General features: G+C 39.1%; 3 protein-coding genes across 4 annotated transcripts; 1 reads left to right on the top strand and 2 right to left on the bottom strand.

Moving 5' to 3' along the window:
- Window positions 1–1,271: 1,271 nt before the first annotated feature.
- LOC132988127 (trafficking regulator of GLUT4 1-like) lies at window positions 1,272–2,695 on the top strand. Its single transcript, XM_061055280.1, has 3 exons — window positions 1,272–1,924; window positions 2,068–2,194; window positions 2,282–2,695. Exons 1-3 carry the CDS (start codon window positions 1,523–1,525, stop codon window positions 2,293–2,295), a joined length of 543 nt encoding a protein of 180 aa, XP_060911263.1. The 5' UTR covers window positions 1,272–1,522; the 3' UTR covers window positions 2,296–2,695.
- Window positions 2,696–3,214: 519 nt separating this feature from the next.
- LOC132988124 (Golgi SNAP receptor complex member 1-like) lies at window positions 3,215–15,231 on the bottom strand. 2 transcript variants are annotated; one of them, XM_061055278.1, is made up of 9 exons: window positions 15,164–15,231; window positions 12,986–13,097; window positions 12,791–12,866; window positions 12,444–12,551; window positions 12,213–12,304; window positions 10,289–10,363; window positions 4,314–4,343; window positions 4,066–4,148; window positions 3,215–3,731 (listed from the first exon to the last, which is right to left on the bottom strand). In XM_061055278.1, the coding sequence occupies exons 1-9, from the start codon at window positions 15,204–15,206 to the stop codon at window positions 3,607–3,609; spliced, it is 744 nt and encodes a 247-aa protein (XP_060911261.1). In that variant the 5' UTR covers window positions 15,207–15,231; the 3' UTR covers window positions 3,215–3,606. The 2 variants fall into 2 exon arrangements, with proteins under 2 accessions (XP_060911261.1, XP_060911262.1); XM_061055279.1 differs by lacking the exon at window positions 15,164–15,231 and adding an exon at window positions 14,187–14,259.
- Window positions 15,232–16,713: 1,482 nt separating this feature from the next.
- LOC132988123 (beta-crystallin A3-like) lies at window positions 16,714–18,904 on the bottom strand. The gene is made up of 6 exons (XM_061055277.1): window positions 18,858–18,904; window positions 18,434–18,496; window positions 18,166–18,284; window positions 17,698–17,839; window positions 17,472–17,614; window positions 16,714–17,347 (listed from the first exon to the last, which is right to left on the bottom strand). Exons 2-6 carry the CDS (start codon window positions 18,470–18,472, stop codon window positions 17,200–17,202), a joined length of 591 nt encoding a protein of 196 aa, XP_060911260.1. The 5' UTR covers window positions 18,473–18,496; window positions 18,858–18,904; the 3' UTR covers window positions 16,714–17,199.
- Window positions 18,905–18,968: the final 64 nt, after the last annotated feature.

Here is an 18,968-nt window from a genome sequence, read left to right as displayed (position 1 = left end):
ATCAAACATACTGCACATACAGAAATAAAAGACTGTCATAAGAATGACATGTCATAATTCATTAAACATAAATTATTGTAGTCTATAAATCCTTCTCTGTTGTTTTGATTTAGATTGTTTTAAATACTTTATTAATCCCCTGAGGGGAAATTCTGGTTTACAATCTGTTATTTAAGAGACATGCTTCGGTTTCACACGCATGCACAAACAGGACCTGTGGACATGCATTAGTGGAGAGATGTCAGAGTGGGGCTGCTACACTTTATTTTTTTTGCAGTCTGAAGTTTTTTCTTACTTTTGAGAAATGTAAACATATGTTTCCCTTATCAAGTAAGTAAATAAGTTTATTTATATAACACCTTTCAAGGACAGACGTCACAAAGTGCTTCCCAATAAAGAATGAACAGATATATTACAGACAGTCACATAAAATCAAATACAAACACATCAAACAAAGGCATGTCTGAAGTGTAAGTAAAGCCCCTTTGAATTGAACAGAAATTCACTGAAAGGTTGATTTTGATATTAACTGTGATCAACCTGGACATACACCACCATCATACAAAACTTTCTTGAAAATATCAGAAATTACTCAAGGAAATTATTTTATAGAAAGATTTATTGTAAAGCGTTTAACCAATGCCAACAAAGTGCTGTTAAAATACTGTCACCTGTAGCAGAGGCAGCACGTCTAACCTGGTTGTATTTCATCCCAGTAAAAGTAGATCTGCTTAATTAAGCATCATGCGAAAGCTACTGGCAACAGAGAATAAATGATAAATGTAAGTTGATGCGCAGGGTAACTTTAACTTATTGCTGTTCATATTCATTATATATAATTGGATGCGAAGCAGGTTTAAAGGACGAGGGAGTCGAGGACTGAGTTTCCTGTTAATCTGGCAGCATCTGATTTTACTGGAGAGCCTGAGTCAGCAGGGCGTGCATCTGTTGAAAGGCTTGTGTTTTTAATGTCCACCGTACCCCTTTCTTCCCCTCTGTCTCGCCCTCATCACACCCCATGCGGCGTCCTACATGCTGATCCAGCTGATGCCCGCGCGCAAATGGAAAGCTTTTACGCACCGAGCGTGTTCACTCTAGAAGGGGTTTAATTGTTGTTTTTTGCTTTCTCACACGACTGTCTGCTGCATAAGTAGGTCTCACACACTGGGGATGTGCAATGGAGATGTAAGGGATGCGGTAATACCTCACATAGGGTGTGTGTGGGGGGTGGGGTGGGGGGTAAAAGGCAAGGCGTGCGTCCGGAAGCTCAACGCTAACTAAACGCAAAGAAGGGACTCAGACATCAATAACATCTCGCTCATCAATAAGACATTTTGATGGAGTTAGACTGCTTAATTAAATAGGTTGCCTTGACGGAATTAGGCTCTCTGAATTCATAATATTTAATCTAATGATCCCCCCATGGAGAACATCTGAAGGAGGACTTCTCAGCATCTCCATCCACAGGAAAGCGGCTCGTGCAGACACACAATAACACTTGGAGATTTCTTATCTTTCAGTGATGGCTATCAACACTGATGCTGCCTTCGGGAAAAGCGCCCTCGGCGAGAGGGAAGTTTCAAACCCCACCGACTTCCAGGACACGGAGAAGCTGCTGAGCACCACGATCAACGAGCCCACTGGACAGACTAACATCAAGCCGTCCGACTCCTTCTCGCTCACCATCAGAGGCAGCGTCCGCTCCCTGGACTCAGACCAGAACGGACACAGATCACCGCTAAAGTCGGGCTCCATCGGGCATCTTACGGCCCCACCCAAGTCCCCGTCCCGGCTCAGCTTGGGTCCGCTGCCCTCACCGTTGCCACCCGGGTCCACACCCCGGAGTTACCTCTGGCTCGCAGTGTTGTCCTGTTTTTGCCCTGCTGTGCCGCTCAATATATGTGCCTTGTGGTATGCACATGTGGTAAGTGTTATTTTACTTTACAGCGCTCGTCATCTGTGTTTAGGATGCACGGGGATATGATAATTACAGTTGTTGTTCTTTTCAAACAGTAAAGGTCTTTTTCATAAAAGTTAATTCTTGATCACCTCATTCTCTCCTATCAGTCCAGGTCTGTTTTCCTAACAGGAGACATTGAAGGAGCAAGGAAGTACGGGCGCCTGTCCATGCTGCTCAGCTGTCTAGCAATGCTGCTGGGTGTGGCTGTCATCATCTTCATAGTGTTAACAATAGGTATGAAGAGAGACACAAAACAATCACATCGTCACTCACAAACCTCTGTGTGCAGGTGTAAATCTTCACTTGTCTTTTCTTTCTCAGAGATCCAGCAGTGATCTAAGTGATGGAAGGAGTCGCACAACAGGCTCCTTAAACATCATCTGATCACCAATTTGCACAGAAGAGAGAGGAGGAAAAAAATGTCGTTTTGAAGATGACAAGCACAAAATGTAAATATCTGAAAACAAACTGACAAGACACTGACATACAATACATTGTTTTTTTTGTTTTTTTGCTACAGACCAAAGAAAGAAAAGGAAAGAATTTCCAGGCTGTTTCTCTTTTTTTTCTGGACAACACTCATCCCACAACTCAGGAATAATGGCTGAAAGATGAAGAATTCATCAGCTGTGGTGTCAGATCATCAGACAACACAACCTGGGGAGAAAGTTTGAAGTGTTAAACTAGTGTTGCACTGAAGTAAACTCCTGTGCAGAGATTTGGATGGCACTTAATGTGCATTGGGGGGGGGGGGGTGTCAGGTTTTATCATTAGATAAGAGGAAGACGACGAATGCTATCATCATTATCAAAAAACAATATCAATAATACAAAATGAATCAGTGCATCTTTAGTCTGTAATGTCGCAACTGCCTGCCTCCTTTTGATTGAACTTTTGCAACAAAGTACAGACTGATTCTTCTTTTGGGACCAGAGAAGATTCATAAACTCATTTCATACACTGTTTATATCAAGTTTAAAACTCATGTGCATTTCATCAAATCAATGCCCGAACTGCAGTCATAGTGTGATATCTTGCTTTGCGTGCTAACTATGATAAAACTGAAGCGGCTGAACTGCCTGGATCTATTCACCTCATCACGATATACTGCAAGATTTGAATGGGACTGTTCCACCTATATGCACTGTTCTGGCATTCTGATGTTGATGTTTCTATATTTATACTGTATGACTGGTTTACAGTGCCATAGTTCTGCATGTCTGTCTGAAATAAACTTGAATGAGCATGACCAACTTCAAAGTGAGCCGATTACCTTTATTTTATCAGGCACCTACATTTAAGAACATCAACAGTACAACAGAACAGTGGTAAAATATCATACATTTATACACAGTTTCAACGACAGGATACAAACAGCCATGTAAAATTACAAGTTGGAAATGTTCATAATTCTGAAAATAAATAAACTCCTCAGTCTGATAGCTGAAACCCTTTTACTTGAAATTAGTAATCTGTTTTAAAAGGCTTTGATTATATATTTTTGAAATACTTTCTTAATTCTTTCAACTTCCTTACAGATAATAAATCAACATAGGAGGAAGAAAAACATTTTAAAGTCCTGCAACCATTGTTCAGAGTCACAATAAATGTGTTCTGAAAGAAAGTCTTTTATTCTGACCATCAAGTCAGTGGAAAGTGTAGAGCAACAGCAGGATGGTGCAGACGCCAATCACCCCGCCTAGAATTAAAGAGTCCCGCCTCTTGCGCAAATTGATTTTCTGGATGAGGCTGTTGATGGCGGGGAAACGATCTGAGGGGCGGGAGGGTGTGGTGAAGGAAAATAATTAAGATCCGAGGTGGGTTTCCCTTCCATGCAGTGAGTAAGAGACAGAAGAGAAAGCAGTTGGTGAAATACATATAAAATGCAGCCTAATGCTTCAGTCTGCTGTCAGTCATACCAACTCTCCCTGTGAGTGATGTTATTCCTGATCCATGTCCACACTTACAGTTGTTGACTCTGCAAAGATGTAACACAAATGTTCTGCATCAGCCAAACTTTAATCTTAATTTCAACAAAGAGAAATAAAAGAAAGTCATGTGAGGAGAAAGATAGACCGAAAATGATTCAAACGATAAAAGGATACTGGCCAAAGTTGTGACCCTGGTTTGAATGGACTTCAACATCCCACGCTGAAATGTGATGTTCTCTTTGGTAGCCATGGCGATACTGGAGGATGAGAAACCATGAGGGATTAGTGGCAGGAGCGGATGCATATAGCTGGCTAAAAGTCTTGAACGTGCTGTGTTTGCTCATGATGTGTGTCCTTGTGAGTGAGTGTGTGTGTGTGAGAGTGAAAGAAGAGAGGAGGAGGGTGAACGGAGTAATAGTTACCTTATTGCATTGTCAATAAGACTGTCTGAGCTGTGAACATAAAGAGAAGAGAGAAAAGTCAGAACAACTAAAACGTCCTCTTTCAGAATGTCTGCTGCAAAGATTCATTCCTTTAAGATGTTCTAACGTTCTATGAACATTTTACTGCACATAAATCAGTATTCATCACTTCATTTTTAATTTCAAACACACAGTGTATATGAGTCATGAAGTGATACTACAGCACACAGGGAAACCACACAGCTCTTTGGGTCTATTATCATAAAAGCAGCACTTCCTGTGAGAAGTGCTGCTTAATGGAGGATCATCAGGATCTGATTAGTCAAACATGTGGAACCTACAGAATTATTAACATACATGCAGCCTGGTGCACGCTTTTAACTTTTTTTTAGCAGCATATAAACAAACAGACACACAGATGGAGGACAATGAGGCTGTACATGGTTAACATCGGCTGCTGTTAGCTGCTGAGAAAAGTGACGCACAGAAAAATGAGGCGTTGAGCTACAGAGCCTAAAAGGGCAGCAGCGTGCATCCTGGCCGACTCCACTGGAGACCAAAAATCAATACTGAGCTTTATACTTCCTCCATCTATTTGTCAACCTCTCCCACCATCTATGTACTTCCATCCTCTGCTTTTTTCTTTCTTTTCTCCTTTAACTGGCAGAGTCCACAATGCAAGAAACTTGTTACTTTTGTTGATGTTGTTTTTCTCTTTAATTAGTTACTAAAACAAACTTCATCAAAAAAAAAGCCTGTAGTGGTCGACTTAAGTCAGTCATCGACTTGACTTGATGGTTATTGAAACAGTTCAAGGTTAATTCAAATATACGACATGATCTACAGATGTCCATAACAGTATTAGGCCTCACTTCTGTACGGTACTTTAAAAAGGTAAAAATTAACTCACTCAGCAGAATAATCAAGTAAAAAACAAAGCCCACCAAAGAAAAAGATCTTAACAAATGAGTACATCCACTTCAAAACATCAACCTTTTTCAAAAATAAACCCCACATTTTTTTTGCATACTTCAGTTTCGACACACACACACACACACACACACACACACACACACACACACACAGACACAGACACACACAGACACACACAGACACACACACACACACACCAAGACCAGTAGGTGAGCTGGAGAAATAGTCGGCCCATTTCTGTACCACTGGATTTAAAACTAATGGAGAAGTAGGCTGCAATGGTGAGCATGGTGTAAGAGGTGTTGCATGTTTAAATTACTTCTTTTTTTTTTTTTTAAGTTTGGTTGACAACAATAACAATTTGGTAAAACGGGTGGAAAGTTTAATTTGCCACAGAAGGGTCATTTTAAAAGGAAGCACATCTGGCTTGTTATGGCTGACTGTAAGTAAAGGTAATTTAGGGTTAGTCAAAGTTTTGAAGTTTAACTATGAAACACATTTGAGAAGCACTTTGATTTCGAATTTGGCCCGACTGCCACTACACAAATACAACACAGCCAAATATTTAGAGAAGTATTAAAAACAAGACTTCACCTGACTTTGAATGTTTAAGTAGTTATCATTACATTTCTTAAACTGAAATTGACAGAAAATTCTAGATTAATCAATTTCATTGTGTCCAATAAAATTATAGAAAACAGTGAAATAAAACATGTCACAACTTTAAATAATCCAATATAAGGTCATTAACCCAAAATATAAACATCATAGAAGAGACAAATTAATATCACATTTTAGGAACTAAGAACCTCAAAGTATTTACTTTCTGTAGATTGGACAGTTTATTTGAGTATTTGTATTCAGTTTCCACATGTTGGTACAAAGTTAATGTTGTAACAGCCGCTCCCATTTAGAACAAATAATGTCAATCTCTCAGAACAGGACCAATTACAGCCAGTGTTGGTAACAACTCAAGATCTACCGGTTAGGGCAAGTGCATTACCATCAGCTGACGTAAGAGCCCAGATCTACAGTATATGTGTGTGTGTATCATCTTTATGTCCTTAGGAAATCACTGTCTAATGTCTCTGCAAAACTGAGAGCCTGTTATTTTTATATAGTGACCTCAGCAAAGATCAAACTGACTCACCGGCTTAAATATCAAAGCTATCTAAAGTAGTTATAAGTTGTATTGTTTCTTTCCATAGTTTGTTCTGAGATACATCGTATTCTTTCTTCATTTTAAACTGAGCACTGGGAGTATGAAGTCAATCAGAGGACTGACTGTATCAAAGGATGAAATATGATATATGATATTCCCAACATGTTTCTACAGTTATTATCTGTGAGAACAGTGTTATAACCCTGGGTCATATTTGTGCATTGATCATGTTTATTGTGGTGTATTCAGCTCTGCCTCCTCCCCTGCAGTGTATGGGTGTGTAAGCACCACTCCCTACACACTTCCACTCAGTCTGCGCGCTCGTTTGAAGGGTCCGCCACATTGAGTGCGGTCTAAAACCTCAAGAGTGTGGAGTGACAGCGAGACAACGAGTCTGCACCGCTGCTGGCTTACTGAACAGGTGTAACACCTTTCATTGTTCATCATGGAAGACGCTCCATATCTAAAGTTCCACAACACTTTTAAATGAGATCAAAATAAAAATAATCTCCACTAAGGAATTCAGGCTAGTGAATTGATGTATTGTGACAGAGTGACAGCAAGGTGGGGCTGTAATCAAACCTACCGACTGAGCTGTGATTAATAGTCTGTCAGCACTGATTAAGTGTTCTCTTCATCCATTTCATAAAGAAACTCTTAAAGTGTTGGCAATGTGAGTGACATGGCAGTTGAAGGCAATGCAGGCAACATTGGCTCGGGTAATAACTGCAGTGTGAACGCTGGTGAGTCCTGAATCATTTATGGCTTTGACGCTTTCATGACTTCTGATTAGAGATCGGGACTACAATCTGTTTTTTTTGTTTGACATTTGTATCATTCTTTGAAAATCAACAGGAGGAAGGGGAGTTGAAATAAATGTAGGCAACGCTGCAAACACAAAGATTGGGTTCAACGCTGGAGGCCTGAGTTCAGGAAACAATGTTAACTTTAACTCATGTACGGCTGAGTTTCATAGTTAGATTGTGATCAAGCAGATGTTTGGAGTTTGTAGCGGTGTGTGTTATTTACAAACAGACAAGCATCACAATTCAACTTCTCTGTTCAGTTCTCTAAAATATTCTTGACTGTTTTCTCTTTGTGACCGTATCTCTTTCTCTCAGGAAATCTCAGAACAAAAACCATGGACCCGATGTTACATGACATCCTATAATGGACAAACAATGAAATATGGGATATATCAAATGAAACTTCATGACAGAAATAAACTCAAAGATGTTATTCTTCTTACACGTCTCTGTTGTGTTCCCTGTATCGTATCATAATTAATGTTGATCAACGTTACTGCTACTGTCTTTATTAAACTTGTCTGGGACAGTTAGCAATTCAATTATTAGCATGTTATATTACATAAAGTAAAGCATTACACATACAACTAAATACAGCTGAAAACACACAGGCACTGTATAGTTGACATTGTAAGGACATCTTTAAATGTGACAATAGTCCTAAACTTTGCTGATTTAAAAGGCGGTTTAAGTGAAAGAAATCCTGAAAAGTATATTCATTATGTATGAATGTGTCATAACTTTACAAACCTGGACTCACTGCTGATGATTCTAAAAGTTTTATTGCTGAGCTTCTCAAAAAGAGTGTATAAAGAAATATCGAGAATGAGTTATCAAAACTGAATATTATGGTGTAACCTGATCATTAGAACATTGCCCCTCCCTTTATTCTGTTGTGTTTATTGAGGCAAAACGGTTTGACATCATTGTCTGTATAACAACTAGTAATGTTCAGATTGTATAGTGATTTCTTATTCTTAAAATTGTACACAGTGGAGGCGCAGAAAGCCTAGTAGTTATTGCATATGCCCAATGTACGGACGCTAAAGTCCTCCAAGCGGGCCGGCCTGGGTTCGAATTCAACAAGTGGCTCCTTTCCTGCACGTCATTCCCCGCTCTAGATCTCATTCTGACTCTGTATGCCTTTATTTTAGAGATAGGACAGTAGATAAAGACCAAAAGTTAACCTTAAAAGAGGATGTGCACTGTGTAAAACAGACAGATAACAATAAAATGTTTGTATGTTTGACACACAGGAGTGCATACGAAAAAATGCAGAAAATCAAACCTGCTCCGAAAAGAAAGATGACTGATAAAAGTTTCTGAATCAGTGTGCAAACATGATAGACACAACATGAGATCATATTTCATTGTTAACCTGTATCAGACTCCTTTGGGAATCCACATCTGAGAGTGGCCCACATTTGATTTGAAAAGACCAGACTGTGACTTTTGCTTTTCTCACTGTCAGATCTCAGTAACATAGAAACACAAAGATCAGATTCAGGTCACTTTTGGCTGCAGCGTGAACGCAGCCTGAGTGTAACCGCGTAAGACATTATTTGCATGCAGTAATGTGAGCTGACGCTGAGATTTGTCAAATGTAGAGTCTCGGACACTATCATAACCAAAACAAGTGTAAAAACAAGCAACTTCTTCTTTGAAGCCTTTTGTTGTTTATTTATATGAAATCAATAATATAAGATTACAAACCTAAGATGTTCTAACAGGATGGAGTCCTTGTGGAAATAAGAAGTTTCAGCTTACATAGGTTACACAGCTGTTATTTCACTGTGTCATGAACATATTTAATCAATATTTAGTTCATCTTTTTTTTTTCTAACTTTTTTTTTGGGGCTTTTTGTGCCTTTATTGTAGAGATAGGACAGTGGATAGAGAAGGAAATCAGGGAGAGAGAGAGTGGGGAATGACATGCGGGAAAGAAGCCACGGGTCGGATTTGAACCGGGGCCACCCGCTTGGAGGACTATAGCCTCCATATATGGGATGCGCGCACTACCCACTGCGCCACCAGCGCCCCTATTTAGTTCATCTTAAATGATCTTTTTAGACTCTGTATTAGCAGACATAAATGTTTTTAAGATTTATGTTTGGGCTTTAGACTTTATTTAGCTCTCATTTTCAGAGAGCTGGGAAAGACTGCTCACTCATTGTCAAGTGAGCATTCACAATAATGATATGACAAAAGTCTGAATTTATACACACAAACAAATAGTTATAATGATAGGTATAATAAATAAAGACGCAATGCTCTCTGACACAGTATGACTTATTTTACCTACTGGTTGGAGGCCCGCCGCCCGGGGATGACGGCCATGTATTCACACCATTTTGACGCTGTTAGATGAAGCTCAAGCCATCAGCTCTCCTTAGATTAATTGTTTCCAATCAGATTTGATATCAATATTATTATTGATAAAAGACTTACTTAGATCTTGTATGTTCACTGTTTAAAGATAGAGTCAGTAGTTTTATCTATACAGAGTTTCTCCTGCCAGCCCCTTAGAAAGCAAGTCTGATGTTACAACGCAGCAAGTGGGACGACGTTTATACCCTGTGACTGGTGCACAGTGACGGTGCATAGAGTGTATGCATGCGACTGCAACGATCTCTGTACATCAATAAACGGCTGCATTATGCTTTCTGTTCTCCAGTATGTTCTTCTCTGCACTTTTGTTGAAATTGCACATAGCAATAAATAAAGGCAAATATTCTAATTATAGCGACGTGTAGCGGCCTCTGTTGCTTTGTCCTCCACTCCCGTGTCGTTCCTTTTACAGCATGTCATGGCTTAGGAGAGCAGCATACACAGAAACGATGGTTTCTTTTTGAGTCCATTGTGGGGATTATTCAGGGAACTACATTATGGAGCATGAACTTCACACTGAGAATGTCAATTTAAGTAGCAGTGGACAGCAAAGTAGGTCCACTTTGGAAGTAGGAAGTGGTTTCAGTGATAGCTCTTGGCTTTACATAAATAAATAAATAAATACATAAATAAATAAAACCAAAAATCAATTTCCAGTGTTACTAAGAAACAAGTTGTTCTCTTACTTTCTGAGATGCTCATGCTCCTTCAGGAAGAGTTCAGTCCGTCTGTTATTCACTCCTGAGCTGCTCTTGTAGGACCTGAGTAAGAAAGCAAAAGTGAGAAACCTCCATGATGGGCAAGTAGGACCAACAGAGAGGGACAGAGGAAATGTAATGTGTTTGGGTCACTTTTGTCTTAATTTGACAAAGAACGATGTTAGTTTAGCTGAGAAGGTCATGACCTGCAACTAATGTCCCTGGCTAGAATAAAACCGAGGAAACGTCATCACCACTGGACCACCAGAGAAAGACAAACCTTCACCCTGGAGATGACAACAACAATAACAATGACAATTCCACACTTCAGATTTAAAGCATGTATCATGGTACCATGGTTACACATAATTAGCATGAACAAACCGAAAGATATAGAAATGTGTTGATCATTCATCCTAGATTTTATTGGACAAATATAAAAACCAAGTGTCTGCCAATAATGTTTCCATCAATTGGGTCAGCAAAACTATTTGTAAAATGTATAAACCTTTCTGACCTCCTAATCACAAAATTGGATAAGGTTTTAGTGATGTTTTTTGACTTAATCTTTTTTTTAATTTAGAAAAGGTCCCACCTTAGTTCACAGTTGCACATTTTTCGTTAATCAAAGCAACATGTGTGAAAACATTTTTTCACTCCCTCCTGTTAACTGATGCCATCTACTTCCTGCGTGTTAAAGCTTTTTAAGTAACTAGCTCTGCTTAACCTATAACTCTGTCCTCCCTCTCTTATTCACACCATGTCCTCCCTATTTGGACTGATCATCAATTCATCAGCTATCTTCTATACTGATGCCCCTGTTCTCCGTTCCTCCACACCCCTCTTCTTTATGAAGACAATTAGAGCTCACTCTAGTCCTTTTTGTAAGCAGTCACAGACACAATAGATCAGGATAATGTCTCTTCCTCTCTCACACACTCTGTCTGACTGGTCTTTTGTTCATCTCCTCTCCTGATAAAGCAATTCTCTGCATCAGGTCGCCTAGATGTAACCACCCTCACTCTGCTTTGGCTGAATGAAAGCCTTGCGGTTTGATTTACTGTAGAAGGCACTTAGGAAAAGTATCCCCAGAGAAAGAAAGAGATACAGACACGAAGAGGGAGGGAGAGAGAGATACTGACAGAGAGAGAGCGAGAGAGAGCAGAATGAGATTAGCTAATAAGAGGAGGTGCTTCTTATTAGAGGATGAAACATGATCGAGGGAATGGAGACCATTAAAGGGTGGGGGAGTTCAGCATTCTCCTGGACTAGTCTGCCTCCTCCTGGTTAAGTATAACAGCACAAGTCCACAGTGGAAGAATGAAAGCTAAAGCTGAAGAGATTATTCTACTCATTGATTGATCATTACTGAAGAGTACTCCATTAAAGATAAACACATCATTTCTAATATCTTATTTTCTTTTTCCTGTTCATTTTAATTTCAAAGATATTTCTGAACATTACTTGCCAGATATTTTCCGAACATAATAACGGATTGAATTTAGAGCACATAATGACCAGTTCATGAGTTAAGAAGGAAACATGCCAACATAGTAGCTGGCTCGAGTCACACACATTGTGGATTTGTGCTGGTTTCTTCTATCATGTTAAGTTCAAGTGCATTTATATTGCATCTCAATTCCACTTTTACACAATAAGAAGACTTGTGCCCCAAATATGCAGATGCAGTTAATACTTTACCCTCAATGGATATAATGTTAAATTGAGGAACAGTTAAATAAGCAGCATGAAGAGATTTGATGGAGAACAAGTCGATATAAAGCCCTATGGTCAGTAGGGTGACTATGAAACCAGCCTCTAAGGTTCTCTAACACATAAGAGGTTTATGTTGCATCAGCTGACACTACACAATGTTTTTTTTTATTGCCAAGAGATGTATGAATGTGCTTACTCAATGTCTCTATGGACAGAGCCAAGAAGGTCTTCTCGTTCCCGCAGGCTGAAGAAGTTGGTTTTGGTCTTGTGGAACTCATGAGTGTAGTCCTACAGGACAATGCATGACAAAATAAAAGTCAGCAAGACAAGATTCTACTGACAGAATGAGATAATGGGAGCTCACAAAGCAAATGTGTTTAAGTGTAAGAAGAGCCTCTTTTGAAACAAGGAGAGTATTCAAACCAACCTGTAAAATGTCTCTGTGTCTCTGTAAGGTGTGCATCAATGCTGCGTTATGCGATGAAGATCCTGGAGTGTTTGTGTATTCGGCCATTTTGTCATTGACTGCTGTAAGCTGAATGAAAGACATTACTAATAATTTAAGATAAAATTGGAAGTGAAATGAATTTTAGTTTTGAAGCAAACATTAATAATTAGCATTACAATAAGTATAAGCAGCAAGTCTAACAGACTAGGCAACCTACGTATAGAATGAACAGCAATTCTCAAAGCATATAATCCCCAAAATGACACAGTCAAAACAAACTTCATCCTGTTATGATGTTATGTGTGTGTGTGCTCTGTTTGTCTTACTTTTGACAAAAGCTGCTCCAGCTCAGTAGTCATGGCCACAAGCATATTGTCGTGACAAGAGCCAGTAGCATCAGACCTGATTAAGAATGAAAGGGAGAGGATGCTGAAATACATTTTCATGTTATCTTGTGAAAATGTAGCTTTAATGTTATACCCAGGTGCAGTAAAAGTCACAATACAACAATTGTTGCTGACCTGCTGTCTCTTGTCCGCTGGTTGCCGCTGCTGTAGCTGGTGCACAGCTTACTGAATGAGACCAGTTTGAGATCCAGCTCATTCTCCAGCTGTCTAGCTTGTTTACGCAAATCTGAGTAAACAAACAGGAAAACACTAAGACCTGATGTTTTAAAGAGGACATAGTTTACCTCTTTTCCACCTTTTAAAACTGTCCCCTTTTGTCTAAATAAAACATCAATCAATCCATTTTTATTTGTATAACTCATAACAAGTGTTATCTCGAGACACTTTACAAGAAGCAGGTAAAATACCTTACTCTTTGTCTTTTAACATTACAAAAGAGCAGGTAAAAAGACCTTACTCATTGTTATGTTACAAAAAACAGGTAAAAGACCTTACTTATGCTATGTTACAAAGATCCAGCCTATCCATTATGAGCACTGGTAAGAAAAAACTGCCTTATTAAAAGGCAGAAATCTTCGGCCGGATCCCCGGCTCATGACGAAACAGCCTTCACAGGCCTAGACTGCGCCTGGCTTGGAAGGGGATAGGGCAGCCAACATCTGTGCCTTGGTCAAAATATAACATGAATCAAGTACCAGAGGAGGTTCATGACCCTGTATAAACCAGCTCTCAGTTTTAGTGTGTGTGTCACTTTAAATGCAATGAGCCCCCACTGAGTTTTCCCGGTAGACATCACTCCTGTAGCGAGAATAAAAATGGCAGACCTGCGCAAAAGTACCTAACTTTTAATCTAACCTTACCCATGGCCCCTTTTCCACATGTCAGGACCCACTCATCCTCCCCTCCAATCAAATAACGCTCAAACCAAACCCAAAACCCCGGCTGCAGTCAACTTCCGCTAAAACATAATCATTACACAAACTCTCACACCACAACATTGTTTAACATCAACATATTCAACACATACACACTGCTCAACTCAACTCTCTTCCACCTCTCAAGTCCCCTTTACTAAGCACCTTCTCTCTATCGCTTCTTTCACTTTTTGTATCTTTTCTTAGGTATTTCACATAGTTTTGTAGTTTTTCTGTTTGTGGTATGATGTGTGTCTATTGATGTCTTAGTATTTTGCTGTCTTTATTTGTTTTATTTTATTTTTTACTGTATTTTGGAGTCATTGTCCTGACCTTGTCTGTTTGTTTTTTTTGTCCCTCATTTGTATATCACCAGTTTGTCAACAAAAAAAAGGACCCACTCTCTCTCCCCGATTTCCAACGCTGTCCTCTGTCCTGTCTCTCTAAAAAAAAGGCATAAAAATCCCCCCTCCCCGATTTTTGTAATTTTTTTTTTTATGTCTGCAGTATTTAATTTTCCAAAGCTGCAATTAGTTTAGAAATAATAATAATTTTTTGATTACTACCCCAGGTTTTCATATCCATGATTTGAATAGAAAATGTGATTCTAAAAAGAGCCTTCCAACTTGTGTGATTCATTTTGCAAACATTCAAGATTCAAGATTTTTATTTGTCACATGCTCATACAGATGTGCAGTGAAATGTAAGGACTGTTCCGCAAGGCCATGCAATAAACACTCAAATTACTAATACATACTCTGTAAACTATTATCAGTTTGTTTTCACACAGTTTTAAGCCAGAGTTATGATAAGAAAAAAAGAGGAAGGCTGATGTAGAGACTTTGACTCAGACATTTAAATGGAGTTCATGGATGATACTAACCAGGATTACTGCCTCAGTGCTTTCATTGGTACAAAATGTACTACAGTAACTTAACACACTTAAATAAATTAAATTGAATAACATAATTTAAGCAAGATATCCAATAACATATTCAAATTATTTTGGTTTAACTTTTGAATTTGTAAACTTTGCATAAACTGATTGCTGATTTTCCTCTAAAAACCTTTAATAAAGAGTTAAACAGTTCATACCGATAAATTAACTCAATACAATGTAAAGCGGATACAAAAGGCACAAAAGGTACGACCGTAAGTAGTTGACAACTGCAGGTAACTTTTTTTAGTTTCGACGTTCACCGCCACCAAAGCTAACAAGTTAGCTAGCAGCTGAAATATACGTCGTCTCCACGTACATGAAGACATTTAGGAAATGTATCTCAGAAAATGTTAAGTGTTTCTAACCGGAATCACTGAGAAACAATGAACTGTGTACATGCTGACAGTCGTTTTATATTTCTGCTGAAAAGTAACTTACCTTCCCAGTAGTTGCTGGTGGTTGCCATTTTTGTTGTTGACATGTCGTCATCAGCCGTGAAGCAGAAATAACTGTCGGAAATGTCTTTGGCGTGATAGCGGCCTCTAGCGGTTTTCAATAAAAAGGGTTACAATAAAGAATCTCAATCTGACTATATCACTAAAGACAGAACATACAAATGTCAGCCTTGTGAGCAAAGAATGATCTATAAATTAAGTATTAGCTCAGACTGATGATGTGCTTTTTGAGACTTTTTATATTATAAATATATTTTTTAGATAGTCAGGTTATTGATTCCATTGGCATAGACCGTGAAGATCAGACAAAATGCAAGTAGGGTAACTGTGAATTTGATAATTTGGCAGAAACATGTTGCAAAAACTATTAGGAAGAAGATTAATCATTTGTTGAAACACAAATAAGCAGAACTGGAACAGTTTTATTTCATAAATATTAAGCATTTTAAGATTTTTGAATCTGAGCTGAGAAGTGGTGCAGAAAATGTTGCTGTTATTTTTTTCTTCTTTCTTTTATTGTATTCTTACAACCTGTTGCTGCGGTGTGAAAATATATTTAAGGTTTAACTTGTAAGAATTTGCCAAGATTATATTGCATTAAGAGAGATAAAGATAAGTGTGCTCTTATTCTACTGATGAAACTTTTGTAGAATCTGTTGGAGATGCATGATATATAAGCTTTTTCCAAATGAGTTTGTCATCAATGGGAACACCCAAAAACTTATTGACTACAGCCAGAGCAATGTTAGAAACATCTTTACCTAGGGTAATTGTATGTTTGTTCTTTGGTACTAGAGGATTTAAGTGCTTTTTTCACATTGAGAAATCTTTTTTTTTTTTTTTAAACCAGTGATGAACTTTACTGAATTCAACAGTGTCAGCATTGGTTTTGTTGAACAAATCGTGAAAATCTTTGTCAGATAGTAAAATACTAGTTTCTTCAGAGGATACAAATATTTTTTAAGATTAAATAAAAATCATTAACATACATAGGGAAGCATGCCATGGATAGATCCTTGAGGTACTCCACATGTTAACTTCTTAGAGATTCTGCATCATGCCAAGAAACAAACTGTTTGTGATTAGATCGTTTCTGAGCAACTGTATATAGACCCCTCTGATCCCATAGAGCTCAAGGTTGTTGTTTTTTTATCAGAATACTGTGATCAACATTGTCAAAGGCTTTAGACAGGCCAATGGAGAACAAGAAAGTAAATTCATTATTGTCTAGTGCGCCAGAAAAATGATCCATCAGTTGGACAAGAGCCATCGCAGTACAGTGTTATTTATTCTAAATATTGGTGGTCATGAGAACATTGTGTTCAATTAAACATTTGGTTAGTCTGTTATACCCTATTCTTTCAAATACTTTGGCAAGACATGGAAAAATAATGATTGGTCTGTAAAAAGAAAAGACCGATGTATATTCAGATTCAAAATTTGTGAACTTTTTGCTTCTCTGTGGTGTCATAGTGTGAGAGGAGTAAGACAAAACAAGGATGTAATTGACATACATGTCACTCACATTGTGACTTTCTGTTTCTTTGCTCATTCTCTTTATTCATCGTCTTGAACATAGGCAGTCATGGATATCACAGTAAAACAAGACTGGTGATCATGTTGATGTAGCAAACAATGACGATGATGATGATGATGATGTTGATAATGGTGATGCCACCGAAGATGGAGATGAAAAAGAGCAAAAACTGGTGTTTTCACCGCTCTGCAGCCAACCTGGGCTCTTTCACACTGACTCAGCTTTTTGCTCACAATTCTGTCATTCCTGTTTGCTGTCTTTCTTACATCTTTCCTTTGCTGTTGTGATGTTTCTTTAAAAAAGTGCTGTGAACAACTGACACCAGAAAGCACCTGAAGACCAGCTCTAGATCCTGCTAAGACTAGCTGGACCAGTGGAGCCAGGAGATGGTGGTTTGGGGACAGGCAGAGGGAAGAGGAGTGGGAATGAAGGTGGAAGGAGAGGAGGAGGAGATAAAGAAGAGTAAGGGAAGCATTCCCCACTTAGTGCTGGATCCTCCTGATGGACTGAATCTGGGGAGTCTGGGAGTGGGAGCCAAACTCACGGTAACACTTGTACTCTCCTCCGCGGCAGTCACACTCCAGGATGTACTGGTGGCCACGGTATCCGGGATACTGGTAGCACACAAAGCTGCAGAAAGAAATAAAAAAACCTCTTGAATATTCAAGTACATGGAACTGAAAAAGTGATTTAAGTATCAGTAGCCAGAGCAGATTATTGTGCAGTATCACTCAAAATGTCAAAATGGACTCACGCTCCAGTCTGAATATGCATGGATCCAACCTCGTTGTTCATCCAGCCCATAGCCTGCAGAGAGGGGTAGTCATCAGACAGCTCGAACTGACGACCCACCATGTTCTCTGACTCGAAGATGGTCATGCGAGACTCCTTGTGGTTCTGTAAAGGAGGAGAGAGGACATTTGGGATGAAGCTCAGCCTAAAGAGAAGTTAGGTGTATCTGTGTGATATAGTGAACCTACAGCACAGCAGATGGGCCTGAAGGAAATCATCCTTTCAATGCGGTAAGAGTTGCTGCCACTGTAGGCCTCAAAGCGAGGGTAGTCTCCCTTCTCCAGGACAAACTGCTGGCCACAGAAGCTGGAGTGCTCGTAACCCACCCAGCTGCAAGAAAAAGGGAAATATTGAATTAATTCATGAGTTAACTTATCCTTTATTGCCCCAAGAGCTGGAGAAATAAATGGTAAAAGACACAGATAAACATATAAGACAGCACATACTGAAAAATCACAAACTACTTTATGCTTTTCTTCCAAATTCATTTATCGTTGAAGTTGTAATGTTACATGATATGAAAAAGTAAATATTATGTTAGACACTGTATAAAATCAGCAATGTTTAAAATGTTTAAAGAGTAAATGATTTGTTGAAAATCTGAGTCGTTAAGTCCAGCATTTCCAAAAGAAATCCTAAGCTCTGTGGATACGTACGCGCCACACTCGACCTTCAGGGAGCGGATGTTCTCCATCCCGCACTCCATGATGTTCTGGCAGCAGGCGGTGAACTCCATACGCCTACCCTGGAAGAACTCCTGATCGTACACAGTGATCTGCACAAACACAAGAACGAAGAGCAAGTCAACCCCCCAAAAAAATATTCAAGATGTGACACTAGTGTGCCAATTAATGTACTGAAACATCGTGCAGGTCCTTCTGCTTATAGGTGACGTAGTGTTTAGCATGTATGCTGGATGCTTACCTTCCAAGGGCCCATGGGCATAGGGTTTGTCTGAGCCATTTTGTCTCTCTTTTTCAGGAGTATCTGTTGGGGAAAAACACACAGTCAGAGCAGGGATGGAAAAAAAGTTTTTTTTTACATCCTTATTGCTTCTCTTGGTAGCAGTTTAGGTTTTTCTACGGCCTGGACCTCACTGTATACTGTGCCAAGCAATTAACTACCACATCCCTCTCACTTAAGTTTAAAGAATACACCTGTAAACTTTTTTTTCTGTTCTGGATTTATCCTGACTACCTGTTTTAAAATGACCCCTTAATTTATCTTGAAGCAACAAACAAGCAACCAATACTAAGACGTATTGTTCCTTGATATATTACATCAGGGAGCCTCATTACATCATCTCTATAGCTGTGGAAACTGTACTGTAAACCATTTTGTAACCTACCCTAACAGGTGAGAAGTGTGTCGTAGTGTTCCACTGAACGGTCTGCAGGGATGTTGTGTGTGGGGGTATATATATACACCCGTGAGTGTCTGAGGCCGGGGGGCAGGACCG

This window comes from Labrus mixtus, chromosome 14 (assembly GCF_963584025.1).
Source record: "Labrus mixtus chromosome 14, fLabMix1.1, whole genome shotgun sequence".
In the NCBI taxonomy this organism is placed as follows: Eukaryota; Metazoa; Chordata; class Actinopteri; order Labriformes; family Labridae; genus Labrus; species Labrus mixtus.
Note: the sequence above shows the minus strand (reverse complement) of the source record. Positions and strands in the feature narration are given on the sequence as shown.

Excerpts from the sequence above, each read along its gene's own strand:
- LOC132988127 (XM_061055280.1), top strand. The coding sequence starts at position 1,523 with ATGGCTATCAACACTGATGCTGCCTTCGGGAAAAGCGCCCTCGGCGAG. Across the intron at positions 1,925-2,067 it reads CCTTGTGGTATGCACATGTG|TCCAGGTCTGTTTTCCTAAC; the intron begins GTAAGTGTTATT and ends CTCTCCTATCAG.
- LOC132988124 (XM_061055278.1), bottom strand. The coding sequence starts at position 15,206 with ATGTCAACAACAAAAATGGCAACCACCAGCAACTACTGGGAAG. Across the intron at positions 12,867-12,985 it reads CAGCGGACAAGAGACAGCAG|GTCTGATGCTACTGGCTCTT; the intron begins GTCAGCAACAAT and ends ATTCTTAATCAG. Across the intron at positions 4,344-10,288 it reads GAGCATGAGCATCTCAGAAA|CTCAGACAGTCTTATTGACA; the intron begins GTAAGAGAACAA and ends TTATGTTCACAG.
- LOC132988123 (XM_061055277.1), bottom strand. The coding sequence starts at position 18,472 with ATGGCTCAGACAAACCCTATGCCCATGGGCCCTTGGAAG. Across the intron at positions 17,615-17,697 it reads TCAGGCCCATCTGCTGTGCT|AACCACAAGGAGTCTCGCAT; the intron begins GTAGGTTCACTA and ends CCTCCTTTACAG. Across the intron at positions 17,348-17,471 it reads ATGCATATTCAGACTGGAGC|CTTTGTGTGCTACCAGTATC; the intron begins GTGAGTCCATTT and ends TTCTTTCTGCAG.